Raw genomic sequence first — 19,523 nt, 5'->3', positions numbered from 1 at the left:
CATCCTATAAAAAATGGCCAACTTTAGGATTCCTCTTTTTGTAGGGAGCTCTAAGGACTAAAACGTACTAATGATAGAAGTGAGTTGAATTGAAAATTTTTGGGGGAAAAAAAAAAAAACTTTTAGTAGAGTATCTACAATTGGGCTTAAGCCCTGGGCTTCCATGGTCCTTCGTATAAGACTTTGTGAGAAAAGAAAAATAAAAGAAAACCATTAGAGATATTTTCTTTCTTTTTAAATACTAATAAAGATCTGTTTAAGTATGAATGAAAAATAATTAAAAATAATAACATAAGTAAAAATTTTAATTTACTATAACTATACTTTTAAAAATAAATAAGAAAAAGTAAAGATCCAAGTGAAAGTAGTCTTTATTTTTTGTTTTTAACTTTTCAAAGAATTATAAAAATGCTTACTTATTTTTTTTTCTACTTTTAGAATATTTTTATTAAAATGTAAAGAATAATTTTTTTTGTGGAAATTGACTTTCATTTTTCGTTTATAAGTTTTCAAATAATTACAAAATCACATATTATTTTTTAATTTTGAAAAAAAAATTATAGAAGAACTCACGAATCTTGAAAAAAAAAAAAGAATTTTTTTTTAAATTTTTCTATAAATCTAGAAAACTAAAAAATAAGATGACATTTGTTTTGCTATGGAAAACAACTTCTATTTTCGTTTATAATATTTTTTTCGTATACTTATAAAATCACACATTATTTTTATTTTTGGAAAAAAAATAATAGAGAATTCCGAAAATAATAACGATAAATTTTTTAAAAAAAATTAGAGAAGGCATTTTTGTAATTATTTAAAATTAAAAAATAAATAAAACCTTTTTTTTTTTCCAAACAATGGCAGAATTTTTCTTATATTTTATTTTATAAAAATATTGGAAAACTGAAAAATAAACTGAATTTCTCTTGTAGTTCTTCAAAAAGAAAAAATAAAAAATTTTGCTGACAATTAAACATATGCCAAATTTCTTCTTATTATTTTTATTACTTTTAAATTTAAGTTGAGGTCGAATAAAACACCATTTTTTGGGACACTGCAAGTGGATGAGCGGAGGAGGAGGACGTACTCCTCAGTATGACATTGTCAAGGCTCCTGCGAAAATATCTTCTACAGCTTATAACGTAAACTACTGGATCGATCTTCCCCTCGCCAATACTATAATACTTAATCAAACGACACGTTTAGCTAAAAACCAAAAAACACACAGCACATCAAATATTTTATTCATCACGCGGAGGCTATGTTGGTAATTTCGCACATGCGCGCTCAGTGGCTGTCCTTGTCGTTTACTGTTCCTCGATTTTCTCCTTTCCGCACTAGCGGATGATCATTCGCAAGCATGTATGTGGATGCATGCGTGTCCACTATGGCCATACATACATGCATGTGGATGGTAAAGCTGACATGACACTTGGAAGCGAGCGGAAAATATCATTGCCACGTACGCAGTCCTCCGAGCAGCTAAAGATCTCATCTCTCTCTCTCTCCTATCAAAACTACAGCCTCTTAAAATCTAAATAACGCTTCACACTTGTGAAGAAATTTGGAAAAAAAAAAAAAAAGAAGGAAAAATCTCGATCTCGTTGCAGTCACTGTGTCGTACCAGTTTCCCTAATTTTCGAAAATTTTGGGAATTGAAATTTTACCTGGAAGGAGAACCAGGTACTCTCCATGTGTTTCTTCTTTTTATTGTTTCCGATTTCGATTTGTGCGATGTTTCTTCATTATTTTCCGTTTGGATTCTGAGGAGACGGGGGAAAGAAAATGGAAGAAATTCGGGTGTTATGTTTTATTGTGTAACTGCGATGCCTCTTCGGAGAGGAGATTGTTCTAATCGTATTTTAGTTTATCCTTAATTTGTTAGTTAGAATATTAATGTTCATTTTATTTTTTTTGCTCAAATGAGCATCTAGGCATTGATTTTTGTATCCATTTTTAAACGTCTGTTCTGTAATATTTGCTTTGATTTTATTCATCTTTTTTTTTGGTGGAAAAAAACTCTGTAAGAAAATTGTATCTGTTTTGATTTCGTTTTGTATGTACTTTTTCATTTTTTAGTTGTGATTAATTTTTATTCCCATGGTTTTACAGAACTTTGGATTGTGATTATAATCATAACCTCTGTTCTGAACCGGAGCTCTGTAGCCAGGACTGACTCACTGTTGTAAATTATTTTTCGGAAGAGGGAGCATCAGTACAGATTTTTGAATTACTGTTGCGTGCTTGAGCTCAATTTTTTGTTGTTAATTCTTTAATTGCGGGACCTGACAAGGTGCTATGCTCGGAATGTTGAATTACAATCTTCTGTTCATTGATCGATAGCCATTGAAGAAGTAGAAGCTTGTGGCTGTTTTTCCCAGCTCTGTTTTGCGTAAGTTCCTGTGGTTGGTGCAAAAGGGCTTGTTGCCAACATATTCGTATGGCTGGATCATGCGAAAGGTGGATTGATGGTCTTCAGTTCTCCTCATTGTTCTGGCCTCCGCCTCTAGATGCCCAGCAACGGAAGGTGCGATTAATTTCTTATTTCTCGGTTAAATTTTCTTGTTTTTCTTTCTAAAATTAGGATCAATCTTTAGATTGCGAGAAACTGGTTTTCTTTTCTTTCTAAAATTGAAATTGTATTTTATTTTTTGTGTCGAGGCTCTTGATTCCAAAATAAAGCTGATGAAGTGGCGTGTATTAACTGAATAGGAATTTTATCCCTAATAAATGTTGGGTAAGGTTTTTAGAATGACTGATATTTTTCTTTGATAGAAGTTAAAATGGTTGTATGGATAGGACCTAAAGTATATGTTCTTTCTTGGGAAAAGACTATGAATTGTTACCTGCGACTTATATAATCGGATGCATTTTTGGATGGGGAAGTTGGTTTGTGTTTGCCCATTTACTAGATCAAAAGCAATGATTGGGTGCTCTTCTTTTATTGAAGCAAATCACGAACTTTCTTTTGAGGGGATTTTTTTAGATCTGGAATCACAAGTGGTTTATAGAGAGACAAAATGGCCAAACAAACCTCTGAAGAACTGTCAGCTGAAAAGTGGAAGTAAAATATCTTTGTTTGCCATTCTAATTCTTTAGTTGGTACTGTTGCTCTTCCCTCCAGTTATTTGCTGACTGTTGTCATTGCTGTGTTGGCCAATTAGTTTATTCTTTAATAGTGTTTTTGCTGGGCTGGGTTGGATCAAGCATTGGTTGATTTACTGGTTTGATAGCTGATTTTGAAAAATTTGAACCCCAATCATGTGCGTGTATGTTTTAAAATTTGCACATTGTTATGTAAAACATATAAACTTGAACCCAGAAAATTGAAATAATATAGACTATAGATTTGAATGAATAATTAACAGCTGTAATTGGATTGAATTCAGGTTGCCAGGTTAGGAAGTCAGACCCATGCCTCAAGTTAGGAAGTCAAACTAACATCCAGTTCAGTTATAATTTGGTTGCATTTGGGGTCCGGGGAGAGCCAAAATCATAAGGGTTCTATTGGGTTCTCTAGATGTGGCCTCAATATGTCTCGTTTGGCCTGCCCCAGATTCTATTGGTAACCTTATTTTTTATTTTAGAATTTAAAGCCTGTAAATCTGGTAAATATTTTGGGATGTCCTTTCTCATTAAGATAAGCATTATAAAATGAGTATGTTTGAAGTTCTCCATGCTGATAGAAGCTTATATGACAAAAAAGGCTATCAGGTTTTTCTTATTTACTCCTTTGTCAGCAGTTATCCTGCAATGATGCAGTTTTTTCCAGTGAAGTTTTTTGAGTTGTCAGTTAATTTTAAATTGTTTCATGGAGAAACCAAATTTTGATTCTGTCATTGATTTGCTTTTTGTGATATGATTATGTACCTGAATATATCAAGGATGAACATCTTCTAGGCATCTAGTTTCCTTGCTATTTCACATATACCATGAAGCATGGTCAGCCTTTCGTCATGCAGTGATATTTTTTTCTGTATGATTGGATAGGTTTTAATTGATCATGCAGTATAAACTTGTGCATTTTTCAACTCAAATAATCCTACTTACATTTCCTAGAAAATGTTCTCTTCCCTGTCACTTTGTATCAATGTTGCTCAATGAAACTGGTTCATGTTCCTTTCTAAAGGAAATAAATGCCTCATAATGCTTGTCCTAAAATTTCATGATTTACTGCTTTTATGGTCAGTCCAACTTAGTAACTGGTCTCATATACTATTTGTTGTATCATAAGCAACATATACCTAGAGACCTCTTTCAAACTATGCCTAATGTTTTTTATTTTTTATTTTAAGAGAGGGTGCATAGCACAGAAGCCGCTAACTGAGATTAAAAATGACATCATTGGTCCAACTAGCATCAGAGTGATGGAGGAGGGAAAGTGATGAAGTTGAATTTTCTGGTTTATGCAATATATGGTGGTTTAACTTTTAGCATATACTGTTACTTGTCTCTTAGGGTAATGTTGTGTCATGAGCAACATATTTGTTGAGACATTTTACTAGGTGCAGATATGCCTGTGTAGTTCATTATATAACTAATGAAAAAATGAAGGCTGTAGGAAAAAATGAGAGGAAGCATATCACAAAGCTAGTAGCAGGGCATTGCCAATTGTATCATTGGTGATTGGCCCAATAGCGCAACATATTGGAGGATAGCAAGAGGTGAAGGTATGAGCAATGAATGAGTTAATGTGCTATGAAGACAGAAATAAAATGAAAAGATGATTGGTATGGTATACGAAACACAGGGTAGCTATAACCTAACTATGGCACAGCATAGGCAGTGTTGGTTTTGAATAGTGAGACTAGTGTTTCAAATTGTTACAGATATAGGGTCAGCATGGACATGGTGAAACAGCTAGCATAAATGATGAGGTTCCCTGTGCAAATTTGGTGCTTTCTGCCTAGAATGCATCTAAGCGCTTGGATTTGCACTTGAAAGAACTGCAATTATATTAGGTTGCTTCCTAGGAATGAATAGAGTTTGAAGATTATTGAATGAAATGTGCGCCCTTCAGTCCTTCTGATAAAGTGACCAACATAATTCTGAATATGAGGTTATAGCCTTTGGTGTAAGTTCGTAAGGAGGCCCGCAGTCTCAATGCTTCCCCACCCTGCCTCTCTGTTACTACTTGATGCTGCTCATGGTATCGGATGATTCGGATTGTATTTTTATCTTTGTTTCTAAAACATTTTCTCTATGCTAAAGTTATGGCAAAGGTTACTTGTTCTACGAGGGTAAGGTGAATGTAAAAATGTACATTTACTTTGTGGACTGTTTTTGAATTCTTGAAATTGACAAGCTTTCTAATTGATGTAATTTCTGACTAATTGATTTTTCACTCTTGTACATTTCCAACAATTGTTGACATGTTTGCTTTTTTCCCCATTCTTTCATGCATAGGCTCAAATTACTGCTTATGTGGAGTTACTTGGCCAGTTCACATCAGAAAAGTTTCCTGATGATATTGCTGAGGTATTTCATTTTTGTCATTTTTATTTTTTATGTTTATAAACTAGTTTTCGTTATTTGGTGGAACTTCAGGAGAGAAAAAAAAAAATACTCAAATAACTTTAATCATACAACTAGCTAACTAGGAATATATTTTTATTTTGATGAGATACTCAATATCCTTGTGTTGCTTACTTTTACCCTTTTTTTTTTTAACAGCTCATCCGAAACCGTTATCCATCAAAGGAGAAGCGTCTTTTTGATGATGTTTTGGGTATGAATGTTTAATCCATATTTGGTTTATATTAAAGCTGGTTTCACACATAAATTATCAGTCCTTACAATTATTTTCTCTTTATTGTGTCTGATTCTTTATGTTTATCGATCAATTTCCAGCAATGTTTGTCCTTCATCATCCGGAGCATGGGCATGCTGTTGTTCTTCCAATCATTTCATGTATCATTGATGGTACACTGGAGTATGATAGATGTACTCCCCCCTTTGCTTCTTTCATTTCCTTAGTCTGCCCTGACAGTGAGGTATGGAATTACCTTTATTTTTAAATTCCCTCTTGTACTAAAATCTTCCTCTCTTTTCAAACTTTATTTCATGCTTTTTCTAGTGTATTTTAAAATTTCTTGAGTATTCTCTAATTTGTTCTATCTTGTGTACACTTTATGAGTTGACAAGAAATTCACATTGATAATACTTATTTTAATTTTTTAATTACAGAACGAATATTCAGAACAGTGGGCACTGGCATGTGGGGAGATTTTGCGAATTTTGACTCATTATAATCGTCCAATTTACAAGGTGGAATATCAGAATAATGAAGCAGATCGGAGCAGCAGTGGCAATCATGCTACAACAAGTAGCTCCAAGGATGGGGGATCCTGTCATGCACCTGTGGTGCAACACGACAGGAAACCATTACGGCCTTTGTCTCCTTGGATTACTGATATATTGCTTGCTGCCCCTCTGGGTATCAGAAGCGACTATTTCCGTTGGTAAGTGATTGTATTGTTTTAATATGGCTGTGTTAGTATATTGCATAAGTTTGAGTAATTTTGCCGAAATTTTGGATTTCATAAGGGTTTGAAAGGAAATCAAAATTTGGTTTCTTGTTTGAAAAAAAAAAAAAATGGCAATTTTGGGAATTCCATCTGAAATTTTAGATATTTTAAAACTGAAATAATGGAGCAAAATTGAGTTTTTTTTTCTTTCTAAATGATTAACAATCAATCTATTTAAATATTGCCCCATGATCCAGTCACAATTTCCTTGTAGTTTCCAATATTTCTTTAAATCAAAATTGAAGTTTGTATCAAATGAAGTTTGTTCAAAATTACCATAAGTTGAGACCCTCATAATTACATCAAAATCAAGATCTAATCCTTGAATATACCCTTAGGTTAATAGTTTCACTAGTTCCACCAACCTTTAGCACACATTACATTGGGAAAATTATGAATAAACTTAATTTGGCTGATAATATGTGAAGATTTTGGGAGCAGCTCTGACAAAAATGTAAATAAAATGTAACACCGAGTTCGCAAGTCTCCCATGCCATTGGGGAGGGTCTGGAGAGGGCTTGATGTATGTAGTCTTGCCCCACATTTGGAGCTACTGTTTCTGTGACTTGATTCTCTGACCTTCATGTTTGGATATCATACCACCATATCTTTTTTTTTTTTTTGCTCTTTTTTTCCTCAGTTTTTTTTTTTTTTCAATACAGTTTGTTGCTATTTTGGTTTTGGTTTTGGTTTTGGTTTTTTGTTTACCTTTTTTACATCCCTCAGATCAATTTCTATACACCTCAGATGCAAGCAGAATTTTTGTTACTCCCAGTGTGAAGGCAAACACTAGGACATTTCAAATTCTGTTTTGGGCTTAAAAAATTCAAATTTTTTGCTGGATTAATTGATGATTGATGGATGTTATATGTTGTTGTGACTCACTTTGTGGCCATGAAGCTAAAGTTAGTCGTATGTGTAGTGGCATAAGTTAATGATATGGAAGGTAGTGATTGTTTGCTAGCCTCTACACACAGGTGCTCATCCTCAATTGGATGCTTGAATGAAAATCACAATGTGGAAATCAATGAGTGGAAATCTAGGGTGTAATTGTGTCATTAGGACACCTCAAAATGTATGGAGTACCCATGTCTGACACAATACATGTTGGTCACATCCATGCATGCTTCTCATGTTGCATTTTGTTGCATGGATATTTATTGAGCAGGTCATGTCGTGTAAAAACTTTATTCCCTTGAAGTATAGCATAAATATACTAAGATTAATTGATTGTTCAACTGTGTCCGTAGGTTTGGTTAAATGGATTTGACACCTAAATGAATATTTGTTTTTGAACTATGTAACAAAACCTATTTATGATATGGTAGCTGCGAACTTGTAAGGGCTTTTATGTCTTCCTATATTATTTAGGATTTAATTCGTTTATGTTAGATTGCCACTATACCTAAAAGATTAAGCTGTTAAGTTGTAAGCAAACAAGGTATACCAAGCCTTAACAGTGCCCCTTGGCGTGTGCAGCCTGACTGCATGTGAAGGGATAAACAAACAATGAATCAGACACATTATCGGGAACACCACAATTTTTAAATAAACTCCCAATAAATGTGAGCAATAAGACTAGAACCCAATTCCATGTTGCAAATCTGAAATAAATTGAATATTTAAAGAGGAAAATACAGCACTTGGGGTGAGAGGAGAAGGGGAGAGAAGAAGAGAGACAAAGTGGTTAGGGGGGAGAAGCAGCAGCAGTTGGTGGTCCTGGAGAGTTATGTACAGCTTCAGGTTGGTCTTCAGATATTAAGGACAAAGATACCCCACCCACCCTACCTAACTACTAAAATATTATACTCCCTTCTAACAATTACCTTGTGCCACAATACATAGGATTTATAGCTTTAGCTTCCTGACCGTAAATTGAGGGCTAACAATGAAATATGCATACCATCCAGTATTAATTATTGTGTTTCATAAGGTAATGAAATTATTGAATGGAAGGTAATGATAGCTTGCTATTCTTTACGTAGATCTTCCTCAATTTCATGCTTGAATGAAATCAAAATTAGAAAATCAAGAAGTGGATATCTAGAGACTATTCATATATGTCATTAGGGTATGCTCACCAATTCAGAGAAGGAAATAAGGCTGCGGACTTCTTGGCACGTTAGGGAGGGGAAGGCACCACTATGAGATATCTGGAGTTTGCTTCTTTACCTCGTCTAGTTAGAGGCATGATACGACTTGACAAAATTGGTCTTCCTAATTTAAGAGTCTAATGTGTCGTTTTGTCTTCGTTTCGTTTTTGTTACGTTTCGTTTCTATCTGTTTGTAGTTGCTTTGCTGGAACCACGGTATTCCTCTGCCATAAGTGGGGTTTTCTAATAAAGAAAGGAGGTGCCGCGCTCTTTTAGGGTAATGCAGGCCCAATGTTCAAGACAAGCTATCGCTGGAGGTCTTTGAAAATAAGAGAACTATTTTTAGAAACCTAATAAACTAAAATATTGCTTTCCTAACTAGCATATCCATAGATTTAAAATATATGGCCCCAATAAAAATACCTTGACCTTGTGTTTGGAAGAGGCTTTGGATTTGGATTTGTGTGGACTGGTTCAAAATGTACTACAAAATTGTATTAAATTTTCTCCAAATCCAAATCCAAATCCAAGGCCCAAAATTTATGCTCCCAAATGCAGTGTGAATAAAATTAATTCTCCACACCGACTGCATCAATCATCCCCAGTTGAAAAAAGCAAGACCTCTAGTTAAAGTGGATGCATGCAGCTAAAAATACCCTCTTTATCTTCATCCCTGGAATGCACAAGCACATTCACAATCTGATCATCAGCATAACTCTCTCCCATTTAGGCTAGACTTTCAGATCTTCAATAGTCTCTCAGTGACATAGCTCTCCATAGACCATCATGATTAGTGTCCTTTTTGTCCACAGTTTTCTTGCTGTAATTGGGAATCGTTTAAACTGTGTTGAATGAGGCTGCTTGATGGGGTAGGAGCTCATCTGGAAATATGATTATAACTCAATACCTAATCCATGGCAAGGTCCTCAAATGTATTGAATGAAAATTGTTATTCATCTTCATCAAAAGAACATCAATTGACCAATTTGAAAAACTCAAACATGTACACTTCAACATCTCGAGCCAATGTACATAGCCTGAAGTACATGTCCTGCTCATAATCAATATTTTAAAAGACATTCACGAGGTGAGATGCAAGCCAAAATATTGGATGGTAAGATTCCCAAAAAATGTGCAAATTCCAATTTAAGGCTGATGCAATCAGGAAAAAGAAGAAAAAAGGGCAAACTGATTAACCAGAAGATTTGATTTGGGGAGATAATGGTGGTGGATTGATTTGGGAGTTGAATTGAAATATTGTGTTCAATTACTATCAGCAGTAATGTAGTTGAGCAATGTTCATGAGCACTGTAGCAATACAGTGTAGTGTGTATCTGTACTGTTCACAAGGGTAGTTTGAGTCTTTATTTTCAGGTATTTTTGGAGTTATTTTATCCAGTTCATTTTGTGTGGTCAAGACCAGTTTAGTTGCGATATTCGAAACTGATTATTTTTGGGGTTAAGCTACCAAGAGACATTTATAAATAGCAGTAGTGGTTTTCTTTGATACTTAATGAAGAAATGTCTATGTCGCAAAACCTTAAGCCTTAACAAGTGAGGGACTTTTTTTCCTCCTTGGAGTGATTCCTAGAACCTATAGTGTGGTTCTAATTCTGGCTTTGCATTAGTAGCCTTCAAATTACATTTGAATCCCTTATTTTCCAGCTTAATCTCACCTATTCCTCAATTTCTTCCACAAGCCTTATCCTAAATCAATTTGTTTAATTTCTCAATTACGTTCAGCTCCAATAGTGTATGCATTGTGGTGAAAGGTGCACATTTTACACTTTTTGCTTATACACATTTCAGGATTAGTAGTGTTACTTTTTTTTTTGTTTTTAAATTATAAAACCCACTAAGGATTTAAAGGATTGATGAACCTTTGAGACCTTTGACACCTTATTCTCATCGAAGGAAAACTATGCTAGATTTTAGTTTCTGCAACCATTGCATGATCTTGACGAGGCCTTTTAGTTTCAAGCTGAACACATCAGATCCTTATGTTGCTTTGATTGAGACTTGGTTCTTCGAGAACAGTAAGCCATCTAGAGCCTAGAGGTCTCTGCTTTTCTGATCATTGATTTTGTTGGAGGCAATCAACTTTAAAGTTGGGAGAAAATCACCAGAAAATCTGGTTTTGTGAATTTTTAATCTGGAGATTATTTATTTATTTAATTATTTTTATTATGTAATTGACTGTAATTCAAAAGAAAATTGCGAAAGATAAGTGTAGAATAAGTGTAGTATTGGTGTTCTTGTTTGGTTTTTACTGTCTAGGAAGGCAAAGGAGGCATTGGGGTTATGTAAGGACATACGTTCTCTATTGTCTTTTTCTTGGAATGGCATGTGGCTGTGGCATTGTAGTGTATGGACGATGGCAGCTTGGTTTGTCTGAGTTTTGAATTTTTTCTAAACTATTTTTGTAGTTTTAAAATTTGTGTAATTAAAGTTAAGGGATGGTTAAGATGGTTTTCACGCCTGCAATGGCACAAAGAGGAGAGGTGAGCTAGTTAATGTTAGTGGTAGCGTAAGGAAAGGGGTAGACCTAGAATAACTTGGACTAAGATAGTAAGGATTTGACAACCCTCCAATTTTCACAGAATATTGCTCTGAGTCATGTGGAATGGCAGAAGAAGATTCATGCAGTTGACCTCATCTAGTGGGCATTAATGCTGGATTGTTTTTATTTTAATAAAATTTATTTATTTTTCGCTTATACAATGAAAAATTAAATTCTCAAAATTCTTGCTTCTTGACTCCTTGAGGCTTGGCTCACTTCATTAAGGTAAAAACACCTCACCTTATACCTTTGCCTTTTGAGGCATTGATTGATCGGAATAAATTTTCCTTCCATCATATGCTGCTTAAGATTCCAATTATTTATTGGAGCTTGTCTCTGAAGTTGATTTGACAACTGAGAGTTTGAGACTATGCCATCAACTACATGTGAGGCCTTTGGGACACATAGTCGTCATACCCATGTTTTCTTTTGTCAAATAACATGACAGATAAAGATATTTCCTAGTTGGTTGTGTAACACTTGAATAACGTCTTTGGGTCCCCCTCTCCTCAGAGCCAAGCAAAGTGATCTTGATTCCATATTTTGGCTTGCTAAAGGCTTGCAATAACTTTCAAGGGAGTGAAAATCTTGGATTCAAGAACATCGCGCTTTTGATTGAACTTAGGGACTAATTGATTTTGAAAAGTAACAACCTAAGAGTTGAGAGGTGCGCTTTTGCAGCTTGGTGTTTAAGGGAGCCTATTTTTTGGAATGTTCAGCAAGATCAGCAGGCCTTATTATCTTTATTGAGTTTTGTATTACTTTAGTTTTTTCTTTTTCTTTTTTTTAGGAGGATTTCTTATCCTTGTCTACACACATTTTTTTTTCCTAATAGCATTTCTTTTTATATTTAAAAAGTTTTTGGTGAGTAGACCTGTTACATATACGCTTCATTTTGCTTGAAGTGTGGAATAAATGAATTTAGATTAATTCATCATCCAATTGTGTTTTATGTCCTAATATTTGGTTGTTTTTGGATTTGATGCCTAGATGCATATATGTATTTGAGCTGTGTGACAAACCTATTCATGTTAAGGTAGGGATGAACCCATAAGGGCTTTCTTTTTATGATTTTTTTAATTTAGGTTTTTATTCGTTACCTTCTGCCATCCTACATAGGTCTTTTTTTTTTTTTTTTAATTTAGGTTTTTAATTCGTTACCTTATGCCACCATACATAGGAAGGACAAAAATTTCGATTTCAGAAGTTTTGAGTGTCTCAATTTGTGAAATTTAGATATAAATTTTGATTTGGAGAAAGTTTGCAAGCTTATAATAAGTCATGGAAATTATGAATGGAATTTGGGAAGTATGAATGTAGATGATTATTCACTTATAAAAGGAAAAAGAGAGAAATCCCAGACTTTCAACTTCGTTTTTCCCGTTTTTCTTTTCAATTTATGAAATTTCAGTTGATTTGTATGAAATTTCTGGAATTTGGGGATCTCAGTTGAAATTCTGGAAGATATTAAAACTTTGGCTGAAATTTTGCAAAATGGAACTTGAATCCCAGTTTCCTTTTGATCCATCTTGAAGTCCAAAATTTTGGAATTTAGGACTATTGAGGGAAGTTGTGACTTTAGCTTCATGACGGCGAAGTGCGGGCTATTGCTTTCTATCTATTATAAGTTAGTCTGTGTCATAAGGTAATGAAATTCTTTAATGGAAGGTTGTGACTTTTGAGGGCTTGCTAGCCTCTAAAACAGATCCTCGATTGGATGCTTGAATGGAAATAAAAAATTAGGAATCAAGAAGTGGAAACTTTGGGACTGTGTTATGTCATTAGGATGGTTTAAAATTTGTAGGGTACCCATGTCGGACTTGAAATTGGTATGGATGTGTCTAACATGTATTTTATCAGGCAGGTGAGTCCTACAAAAAGAGAACAACTTTTAGCTGGCTATAAGTTCTCCATAAGTTTGTCTAATTGCCCAAATACTTTCTTATGTTGCATGTATACTCATTGTGTAGGTCATTTTACATATAAGTTTCATTTTCCATAAAGTATTGAATAAATAAATTTAGGCTAATTGGTCATTCAACCGTGTCCTTGTGTCCCATGATTTTTTTGTTATGTGGATTTGACACTTAGCTGTGTGTTTGTATCAGTGTTTCAAAAGGCAAAGGGATAAGGCTAGGCGCTTAAATTGCGAGGTATAGGCCTCCCGAGGCATTGAGGCGTAATCTTTTTAGAATTTAATTTTTTACTTTAAAAATATAAGAAAAATTGTATATACCAGAACTAATATGAACTTTATTAAAATAAATTATAAATTCTGATGTCTGAATTTTAAAACTAGAAAATAGTTTAGAAAAAAAAATCTAAACACATTAACCAGCCATGCAACCATAGACAGATGAGACAGCCACATTATTCACACCCAGTAAAAATGAAATAAGGGCACAGGAAGGGTGGGGGATTGGCTTATCTAGATTGAGAGGATCACACCTGATGAGAGAGAGTCATTGTCAAGAGACTTGAGATGTGTGTGTGTGTGTGTGAGAGAGAGAGAGAGAGAGAGAGATTATTTAAGACTTGAGATGGGAAAGGGATTCTCGAAGACACTTATTCATCCCGTTAGAGAGAGAGAAAGAGAGAGAGAAAGAGAAGATTGGGCTGCCAGAGAGAGATTACAGCGGTGGAGGAGTAGTTTTGCCAGAGAAGAGAGGCTACTCAATTGAGGGAGCTACTTCATTGAGAGGTGTGCTTTGTTGAGGAGCTGCTTCATCAAGGGAGGTACTTTGCTAGAGGTGCACTGAAGAGGGTTGTGGAGCTTGCACAAATGAAGAGCATTCATGCCTTGCTGTTTTCTCTTTTTTAAATATTTTTTTAAATATTTTATAAAGCATGTTGAAGGGGAGCTTAGGCACAACGGTAAATTTGTCGCCTTGTGACTTGGAGGCCATGGGTTCAAGGCATGGAAACAGCCTCTTGCAAAAATGCAAGGTAAGGTTGCGTACTATAGACCCATTGTGGTTTGTCCCTTCCTGGATCCTGCATACGCAGGAGCAGCTGCCCTTTTATGTTGATAGGGGACCAAAAGGCATAGATCTTGAACTTTGAGGCATGAAAGGAGCATATTTTTGGCTGAGGCATATGCCTATTTTCAAAAGGTTTACACATTTGGGGAGTTTTGCATTTTAAATATGCCTTGGGCATTTTAGCCTGAAAACACATTGAGGCATGCCTTTTAAAACACTTGTTTGTATTGGGCTGTGTGACAAACCTAGTAGCAATGAACTAGTAAAGGGTTATATATGTCTTTTTATTTTATTTTATAAATTTTCCACGATTGTCTTTTTCTTGAACTGGTTCTTGAGGCATGCCTCAAGATTGCCTTTTAAAACATTGGTTTGTATTGAGCTGTGTGACAAACCTATTCATGCTATGGTAGCAATGAACTGGGAAGGGGTTTTATGTCTTTTTTATAAATTTCCCACGGTTTTGTAAATTGGCAGAAAAGGATTAAGGTAGCCGACCCCATCTAGTAGAACTTAAGGCTTGGTTTGTTGTTTATTGTTATAGTTTTTTTTTTTTTTGGGTTATTGGAGTTTGTGAATAGTTGAGGGCATGAATTTATTTTTACTAGTCTTTAATTCATAAAAAAGATTTGCATTTGCAATTCTCTATTTTGAAGTTGGGGAGTATTTAATTGAAAATTTTCTGGTATAGGTTCATTACTGAGTGTGATGAATAGTTTGCCTCATTCTCCATCTTATTTACCCCCTATTTTCTTCTGCTTGCAATTACATACTGACTTGCTTTTTTCATCAATATTCACACTATAAATACACCAGTAATATAGTCATTAAACCCAGTTCCAAAGAGCTCTCCTGATTTCTGTTTATCCCTCAACTTTTTTGGAAGATCTTAATTGAATTATTCTTTATGGTGCTGGAATTCGGAAGCTGGATCAAGGAGGTTGGGATAGACTTAAAATAACTTGGAATGAGATAATAAGGATTTAACAGCCCTAAATTTGTCGAAATAAATTGTCCATGATCACATAAATTGGCGGAAAAGGAGTCATGTAGCCGACCCTACCCAGTGGAACTTAAGGCTTGGTTTTGTTGTTGTTGTCCTTGTTGTTTCAAGGAGGTTGGGAAACAAAGATATTGTGTGGTTGTTGGTCCAATATAAGGCACCTAGGAGGGAGGGGGGGATTGGGTGTCTAAAACTATAATCAAGCTTAATTATTTTTCAAGTGCAATAACAAAGATATTATGTGGAAGCAAATAATCAAATCACACAATAGAGAGAGACAACTAATTTATAGTGATTCGGTAAATTGTGACCTACATCTATCCCCCAAGGAAACATTTGAGAATTCCCTATTGGAAAATAGTACAAAGCTCATGCTATAAAGCACACGGACAACCTGTCCACGTTATCAATCAGGCTAGGAAGCCACTAAACAAATCCTTCTAGAAAGAACTTGGACTACCTGTCCAAACAATGTTCGGTAGAAACCCAGTCAAGGTAGAAAACCTCAAACAAATCTTGCTAAAGAGCACTAGGGCAACCTGCCCTAAATCAGATAGAAACCCAAATCAAATCACAAGATCCTTAACAATTTGGCGATACAAATAATAGAAAATAATACTGCCCAAAATACTCTTCAGAACATAAAATCAGAGCACTTCTCAGAAAAAAAAAAAATTCAGCACTATTCTTTCACACTATCAGGTGTATTCTCAATGAAAGATCTTGGGTTCTTGCATAATATATCTCTGTTCAGCTCTCTCTTTGAGTAGCACAGCAGCTCTTCTGTATATCACAGAATAGATTCTCTGAAAACCTGCATATTTATAGACAACACAAAGAAAGAACTGTTGGGGCTTTCAACAATCAAGAGTTAGTGCCCAGCTGCCAACAACTAGAATTAATGCATAACAATAGCAAATTTAAATTTTAACATAAGAGTATCATGACACATATGCTGTCAACATCTTGAATAAAGCAATAAATAATTTTAAATTCAACTTTTTGAGCTGTGGAAACTCAAAGGGCAGCACAAGTGAGTGCAGACAGCTGGAGAGTAATTTTTTTGAAGAGCCAACAACCATAGTTGATGCACAAGGTAATTTAAATTCAAATTTCTAAGCAAGTAAATAAATAAATTCAAATTTTGGAGCTTAAAGGACGAAGGGATAGTGCATGCTGCTGGGACAGCAAGGATAATACAATACCACGAAGGTTAGTTCCAACATAGCATTAAATACAAAGAAATGCAGTCAACTTAACTCATCCAATCTTACAAAATATCAGCACACATATTCCTTTAATAATCATTTCTTAGTTAACAAATTGTAATAAATCGAATTCAAACAAAAAAAAGCTCAATTTTTAAGTTTTCAGACTATAGATACAGAACAGGTCTGCTGGGAAACTGTATCTGTTGTGTGTCTAAGGATGTGTCTGTAGATGTATCTGAAGATGCATCCAGAGATGCATTTGAAGATGCATCTAATGTGAATCTTGGAAACACTTTTCATGCAAAGTTGAGTTATTTAAACAAATAATATCATAAGCTAAAATGCACGAAATGCCCAAAAAAAGGCATGTGAATAATGCAAAAGGCACAAGATATTTCAACATCAAAACAATTTTCTTGGAAAATGATCAAAGCAGATTCGTAAGCACACAAGATATTTCAGCAGTGGTGGATCTTGTTATTGTGAGTAGATATCAGAGATTGGAATATAAATTTTTATACTTCAGCTGGACAAGCATCACATATTCTCTGACTGTAAAGATGTAGTTTAACCATGCCTCACATTCTTAAGTTCTTGATTCTTGAGGCAGTTCTTGTGATGCGTTGGTGTCTACAGGGTGTTTAGAAAGAGTTTCTTGAGGAGCATTATGTTCAGAGGTAGATTTGGCTGCTTATGAGTTTCTAGTGTTTTTATCTGAGACTTTCATTATCTAATACTTATTAGGTTTCAGTAATATGGGAAACTGGTTGTTTCTGATCAGATGTAGAAGTGCGTGGTCACAATGATCGTATATGTGAGTTATTGCAGTTGCTTGCCTGATGAACTAGGGTGTGTAAACTGTTAGCTGGTTAGCATATCTTGTGAGTCAGGCAGTGCTAAGTGTCTCTGGGCTCAGAAAAATGACAGAACCTAGTGCATTGAAGCTTGAGGTTGGCATTGTTCTTTTGATAAACAAAGAAATATATTAAACGAAGAAAGGAGGACAACAAAGAAAAGAAATAAAATAGGGAGAACCAGCAATCCTCTGAATACAAAAGGAAAACTGCTAAATAAAAAAGAAGATAATTGCAAGACAAATCTAATAAAGTAATGCCCATCAATCCCTCTATAATTCTTCCAAAGAAACATGTCCAAAGAATAATTTTTATGTGCAACGAAGGGAGGCACAGAACACCAATCTGCTCTAAAGCATGCTAACAGAAGTGCTACACTTTTAAAGATCCTGGTATTTCTTTCCAACCAGATACACCAAATGATAGTCAAAATAATACAACGCCACAAAGCTTTCCTCTTGCCAAAACCTCTACATATTATAGTGCACAAACTCTCTAAAGAGGCGTGCTGAAACTCCCCCGAAAAGCAGTATAGATGGATAGGTATGATTCTGCAATTCATATGTTGTAGCACAGATGTCCTGTTCACAGATGTAAAGAATTCTTATAATTTGCTTAAAGGAAAAACTAGGAGTGGGTGATATATGCAGTAGCTTGTAGGGGAAAGTTGATACCTGTTTATTTTTAGTTAACATACACAAGTAGCACCTTAGTTAAGTGATAATCTTTCTGTTATTGATAATTTCTTCATTGGATAGATGCATTTAATGATTTAAGGTTCTACCTTTTGTTTGTTCGTGTAAGACAGCATAATTGAGGTAAAATTTGAAAATGAACAGTTTCCATTAGTGAACCACAGGTTAATTTCTATTAGTGTTGTATGACTCTATGAGTTGCTGTTGCATCATGTTGGTTCTGTTGCATGATGATGGTTTACATCTTAAATTTTAGAGAGGAGTCTGGCTCCATCCTTGTGGGTTTCATTTGGCTGGAAAATTTATTAGATAATTGACATAGCTAAATATTTTGATTATCATGTTAATTTCTTTTCCCTATTTGTTTTAACTGGATGGTTCTTTATGCTCAAATTGTTGACCTTACCACCTTTTTCTTGGATCAATAGGTGCAGCGGTGTTATGGGAAAATATGCAGCTGGAGAACTCAAACCACCTACAACTGGTAGGTGCAGTTCCACCTTTTCAATTTAGAATTTGATTTGCACATTCTGTAGTTGTTTGCATGTTATTCTAAATTATCAAAATTACATTTTGTGGTCCTCAGTTTTGGCTTTCAGATCATTGGTAATCTCATGCATTAGCTGATATGTCAAAACTAGGTATTTTTTCAACTAGAGACCTGTGTAATAATAATTGCATATTGATGTTTTGTGCATGATTTTGTAGCAATAGAATGATAAAACATGCTGTATGATATGATACTTACTGATTCCGCATCATTGCGAGTGCTAATTTGACTGGTAAGTTCAGTGTTGACATTGCCTCGACAGGCTTCTACTAGTTCCTGCAAGAAAAACTCTTCTAGTTCAATGTAAGATGTTGCTTTTAGACTTATGGAAAAGATGTGTGATAGTTGGTTCTTCTCTACAATGTTTTGAATGTCAAAGGGGTCATATAATCAGGTAACTGGTAAAATAAAAAATTTTGGGTTTCATTCCAGTTTTCCACATTGGCTGAGGTGTGTTTGATATGGATTAGTTGCATCTTTCATGGATGCAGAAAAGTCAGAAATTATTGAAGGAATCCCCTATTTAATTTCTTTTTTTCCTCTTTCGTTGCATCATGGTTGATGCTATGATACCTTCTGCACTATCTGGGACACTTGTGCTTCACCATTTATCATATACTGTAAATTCAATACCCCACCCCCCCTCTCCCCCCCTCTAAAACAAAAAACATCCACAAACAACCAAAAGATGTAATACCTAGTTCACATGGCTTCCATGCGAATGCCATCGAGAGGTCCAGGGGAGGCAAGTTGTACAGAGTCTAATCTCCCATGCTTGAAGTTATTGTTTCTATATTTCAACATCCTTTCTATATTATAACATCCGACCTTCATGTTTGGATGCCCTAACAGTGAAAGATCGTTAGATTACCTACTTAACCTAAAAGCTTAAGCTGTTAAGTTGTGAGCCAACAATGTATACCAAGCATTGACACTCCCTTGCACGTGGAGAGATAAAAAAAATGATAAATAACACCCATTACGGGAAATACAATAATTTTTTAACAGAGTATAATAAACAGAGTCAACAAGAATAGAACCCAGGAGTC

The 19,523-nt window shown here is 34.9% G+C and overlaps 1 protein-coding gene across 3 annotated transcripts in view; it reads left to right on the top strand.

The window, feature by feature from the left end:
* The first annotated feature begins 1,283 nt into the window (after positions 1–1,283).
* The window catches only part of LOC131162239 (protein GIGANTEA), a 52,283-nt gene continuing 34,043 nt past the window's right edge, over positions 1,284–19,523 (top strand). The window contains exons 1-7 of one of the 3 annotated variants that reach the window (XM_058118514.1): positions 1,284–1,683; positions 2,113–2,527; positions 5,407–5,478; positions 5,674–5,728; positions 5,851–5,993; positions 6,187–6,461; positions 18,353–18,408. In XM_058118514.1, coding sequence (XP_057974497.1) covers positions 2,441–2,527; positions 5,407–5,478; positions 5,674–5,728; positions 5,851–5,993; positions 6,187–6,461; positions 18,353–18,408 — 688 coding nt within the window. In that variant the 5' untranslated portion in view covers positions 1,284–1,683; positions 2,113–2,440. The remainder of the gene's footprint in view (positions 1,684–2,112; positions 2,528–5,406; positions 5,479–5,673; positions 5,729–5,850; positions 5,994–6,186; positions 6,462–18,352; positions 18,409–19,523) is intronic. The other 2 variants (XM_058118515.1, XM_058118516.1) reach the window with 2 other exon arrangements.

The sequence above is a fragment of the Malania oleifera genome, chromosome 8, assembly GCF_029873635.1.
Source record: "Malania oleifera isolate guangnan ecotype guangnan chromosome 8, ASM2987363v1, whole genome shotgun sequence".
Taxonomy (NCBI): domain Eukaryota; kingdom Viridiplantae; phylum Streptophyta; class Magnoliopsida; order Santalales; family Ximeniaceae; genus Malania; species Malania oleifera.
Note: the sequence above shows the minus strand (reverse complement) of the source record. Positions and strands in the feature narration are given on the sequence as shown.